Genomic DNA, 5,107 nt, shown 5'->3' on the forward strand with positions numbered 1-5,107 from the left:
TAGTGAGGATTAAGCGGTGTATAGATAATGCATAGATTAAGACAGTGGAATCACCAACATCATCAACACAACTCAACAAAATAATGTCTCAAACCTGAAGGTTTATCTAAATGAAAAAAATTGGATTTTATTTTGCAACCATGCATTGAATTCAGTGTTGGGAATAGGTCTCTCAAATTACTTTTTTTTTTTTTTTTAGAGTGCATTCTTCTGCTCCAGTGCCTAAAATATCAATTCTCGTCTCCAGGAAGAAGGATGCTGTTCAACAGTGTTGGTGGAAATCCCATACCATCGATAAGCAAGCAGCAAAAAAAATAAAAAATCCATATCCACGTATGGCGATGATCAAATTGCACCACAGCCCCTTAAATATTTAAAAGACTTTGAACTGTATGACTGATCTCTGCAGCACGGTAAACATAACTCTGTCAATAGGCTTTCCGCCACCAGCCCCGGAATTTGTTTGTCTTGTACAAAGAGAGAGCTGCCATGGTCCTGGATCTGTATTAACAAAGATGTTCTCTGGCTGGAGTTGTGATATTTGTGCTGCTCTGGTCACAAGAGCTGCGCTGCCAGGTTGAAGGTATTAGAAACTCTTCTAGTGGAAAACGAGTATTTACCTCTTACAGTCTGAGAAAAAAAAAAATCAACCATCTCATATCTCTCATAAGAGAAGATTTTTTTTTTATTTTTGAGTCATGCTTGAGTAGAAACGGGTCCAAGACGTTGAAGAGTTATCACTGCGGCGTAATTGCACTGAGAGAATACATTATTTATGAGAGATTTAGCCTCATTAATCTGTGAAATGTTCTGAAAGCACAATCATTTTATTTTTTTTCTCTTTCTCATGACTTGGTGTTTTGCAGATCTTTTGCAGGGGAATGAATTTGCTCTTTGATGCGCGAGTCAGTTTCCTTGACTGTCTTTGTAAAATAGTCTTCCTTGACAGCTCTTCCCCAGTGCTTTCAATGAATCATTATCTGTGCCAATGTTTGCACTCAACCTGTCTTTTTTTTTCCCCCCCCTATTCTTTCCTCTTTTGTCTTCCAGCTGCACACTGACCTCGATAAGGGGGACAGTGCGGTGAAGTACACCCTCTCTGGGGACGGGGCCGGCTCCATTTTCACAATTGACCAAACAACGGGGGACATCCATGCCTTAAGGAGTCTTGACAGGGAGGAGAAGCCTTACTACACCCTGCGCGCCCAGGCGGTCGACATCAACACCAATAGGCCCCTGGAGCCGGAATCAGAATTCGTAATCAAGGTCCAAGATATCAATGACAACGAGCCAAAGTTCCTGGAGGGACCGTACACGGCCAGCGTTCCCGAGATGTCACCAGTCGGTAAGTGACCGGCCACGTTTACCTCTGCTCACCCGAGATGGAGAAGTCGATACCTCCCTTAATGAACTAGAATTCTTTGCAGCGAAGACTTTCTCGTCTCCTCTTGAACTCGGGAACACAGAAAAGTTTCAGGTAGCATCAGGGGTACGACCGGAGGGGTAAAGCTGCTCCCCCCAACAGGTTTTGACATTTCCAGAGATCCATTTATTCTTGGTATGCCCCGAGTATATTCCGCAGCTTTGTCTTTACACGAGCTCCCCAAGGGAGAACAGATCAAGGTAATTCACCGGGAGAATAGCTCCTCTTGATGTGAATTGCAATGAAGCCCTCAAAACTCCAAAATCAGCAGTCCCTGGAGTACGGGTAGAGAGGCAGGAACAACAGAGTGTAGCCCCAGCGAGCGCTCCGAATCACAAGCTGCACTGTGACTGTTTGTTGCGGAATAAGAGGGAGGTTTTCAAGTTTATCACAAAAAAAAAAAAACAGCATCTCGTGTGACCACAGATCAAAGGCAAAGAGATTAACTTCAAACACTATCCACAGGTGATCGAAAAGACAAATAAGTTTGCATTTAGATAATCACACTTCAATTTACCTGTTTTAAAACTTCTCTGATGCTTTAATAATATTGTTTAAATCGTGTTGGACAGTCAACAGAAGTCAATTTAAAACATTAGCTGAGATTTGAGGCTTCAGAGTTGCATCTCTTCCTGATTTTTGGTTCTGTCTGGCCGTGACCTTCATCCTGGGATCTTGTTCACAAGCGACATAGACATGGATCTTTAGATAACTAACCCAGGTGTTGTACTAGATCCTTGTGGCGAAGGCAAAGCGCTCAGTTGAGTCGATCTACGCTGCAACCCCTCACCTCTGGTCATGACTTGTGGTCTGTGACTGAAACAATGAGGTTGCAGATAAGAGCTGGTTTCCTCCGTGGGGTGGTTGGGGTCAACCTAAGAGAAAGGATGAGGAGCTCGGAATAGACCTCTGAGGAGCCATTTGAGGTGGTTCTAGCTCCTGATTAGGACGCCTCCTGGGTGCCTGCTTTTTAACGTTTGGGCACGTCCAACTGGGAGAAGGTCTCAGGGTAGACCGAGAGCTTGGCTGGAGGGTGCCTCATCTGGTCTGGGATTGCCGTCGAATTTCCCCGGAGGAACTGGAAAGCTAACTGGGAATAGTGGAGCCAGTGACGACCTGCTTAGCTTGCTGCCAACATGACCTGACCCCGAATTCGTGGAAGACAATGAATGAATGGATGGATGGACTTTTTTTTGGTTTGCTTTCGGTTCGACTGCAAATTAGTACCTGCCGTTATCTTTGACGTTTTAGTTTCCCACCGGTATAAGGTCCCTGAACTTGTGAGATGCAAATCTTAAAAAAGATAAAGAATGGTCAGAATAAACACCATGAGTTTTACTATGAAGCATTCATCATCTGTCGTCACTAAAATGGCGATTAAATCAAATTAAATGGGATTTTGTCCAATCAAAACAGCTGGAGGAGGTGATATCATGACTTTAATTACCTTTAACCGTACATCATCTTTCATTTTTAAATGAAATAAATCGCAAAAATAAACATTGTTTGTACATTTAGGAACATGTCACCCAATCCTGGCTTGGTTAAACTTCATAACAGAGCTTCTTTCTGCTTGAACTGGGATGTTATTGTGCGTGAACCATTTCCTGACATGCAGCTGTGGTATTAACATCAAACAGCTGAAGCCATTGTCAATATCTCCACCAGCAACACAGTCAATGATCAATGAGTTCACTCGCCACTACATCCCATTTATCGTCTTTGTGCCCGCGGCAAAGCTAAAAAAGAACATAAATATGCAATAATAGCTGGTGAAGACAACTAATCTATGGCCAAACACAGCAAAGCCACTCACTGCAATAATCCCTTGCTTCTTAGCAATTAGCTTATCCCCGAATCGTTTAGAGAAAGTGACAGATTCAAAACACCATTTCAGAGAGTTTGCTTGAAACGATTGTAATTACCACAAAACGTCTCGGGCTTAATACATTTGTTGATCTCATTCCCTGTCTGCAAACTTACATTTCGAGCAATTAATATCACACATGTGCACAGAAGTCCTCGCCCAATGGGATCAGCGGCTGCCAATTGCACTAATTCTTATCTTTTTCGCTTCGTACTTGAGTATAAAATCTGTGTGCATTGCATATTGTGCCGCGTTAATTGGTTTCCTCTGCGCTTTGTACGGCGGTGGCGTTAATTTGTCCGACACTGTGGAATATTAAATGAACTCAGATAAATAATCAATTTGTTTTTTTTTTTTTACAAAACCAGTTTACCAGCGGTGACCTCAGACGCCCATTTCTTCTATCTTACTCGCGCATTTGAATGATGCGAACAGGCTTTAGCTGACTCCTTAACAGCCTCACACCTATGGAAAGGCGGTTAGCTGCTGCCTTTGTTGCGCTGGAGATGCGTGGGCTGTCACCCGCACTTAAGGGCTTTCAAACTACACCTGTGCTCTCGCTGCTGTGGATTTTCCTCTCCTCGGATGAGCAGAAAAAATAAAGGCGTTATCTCGACTGTTGTGTACTTTGTGTTCGACACGACGCAGTCCGTCGTCGGCGCGTCTAATCAGGCGCGTGTGACTTTGTTAGGGAGGATTGAAAACGCTAATCTCCTCTCACCTAATGTTTTTTATTCCATTGTTACCATCTGCTCAGAACTGAAAAGCCTGTTTAATATACAGCGAGTTCTTTACAGGCAGCTGGGGGCTTAGCAGGAATTTAAAGTGACCATGTAAATGCCGTCCCTCTGGTCAGCGTCTCTTGATCAGACTCAGCGTCCCACACGGCCGCATATTGCGCGGCGTGCTTTTAAAAGCGATCCAGATGTGGGTGTGCGATTGATGCATGTGCTGTAAAGGAATCTATGTCAGCCTGTCTGCAGCCAGACTCTCTGAAGAATTCGCCCATCTGCCCAAGAAACACCGGGCTTGTGTTGCTGAGTTGTAAAACACTCGGAGCACTTTTAGCCGGAAATTTTGATTGAATCTGTCGAATTTAAGTGCTCGCAGAAAGAGCTGTGTTGGTAAAAATAGCATTTTTTCACTGCCAGTTAGTTAAGGAGGACGAGCCAAACCTCCAACAAGTAATTATTCTGCGCCTGTTACTGCAGGAGTTTGGAAGACAGCCATCTTAATACTATTCTTGCCACGGTCCTTTGTTTTCTTAATGGCTGCATTGTTCAATGAATGGCCGCACAAGTGCTCTTCTTTTTTTTTTTTTTTCTCGCTTTATGTTTTATAAATAATAGTCACTTTGCAATGCTACAAGTGTGCAAATCAAAACAAACCCCCCAAAAACAGAGGAGGAAATTGAACAGTTTCCCAGCACATTATTGCTCCTCTACACTCCTCCTCATGACACTCCATCAGGGACGCTGACGCTTCAGTGTGAGCTGTGCAGCTCGGAGTTGGGATTCAGGGTTCATTAGTGTCAGGTGACATCGTTTGCTAGACTGATGAACGTCAGAAGGAGGCGGGGGGGTTTCAGAGGTGGGTGGCGACCTGGACGCAAGCCCAAAGAAAACTTTACAATGAGACCGTTTATCATCTTTTTGGTTTAAACCAACAACGCATTCTCGTTTAAACCAAAACCAAACAAACGAGCAGAAAAAATGGTCGTCCTATGTTTTAAAGCAACGATGATAAAACGAAATGTAGATAAAAGAAGTTGAGCCCATCTTTTATTTTAAACTAACAATGGAGGAAAATGAAAGCAG

The 5,107-nt window shown here is 43.5% G+C and overlaps 1 protein-coding gene across 1 annotated transcript in view; it reads left to right on the top strand.

Annotated features, from left to right (window-relative positions):
- The window catches only part of LOC103358465 (cadherin-12), a 69,633-nt gene that overhangs the window by 23,990 nt on the left and 40,536 nt on the right, over positions 1–5,107 (top strand). Inside the window, exon 2 of the mRNA XM_008283446.1 lies at positions 1,051–1,345. Coding sequence (XP_008281668.1) covers positions 1,051–1,345 — 295 coding nt within the window. The remainder of the gene's footprint in view (positions 1–1,050; positions 1,346–5,107) is intronic.

This window comes from Stegastes partitus, unplaced genomic scaffold, assembly GCF_000690725.1.
Source record: "Stegastes partitus isolate 25-593 unplaced genomic scaffold, Stegastes_partitus-1.0.2 Scaffold313, whole genome shotgun sequence".
Taxonomy (NCBI): Eukaryota; Metazoa; Chordata; class Actinopteri; family Pomacentridae; genus Stegastes; species Stegastes partitus.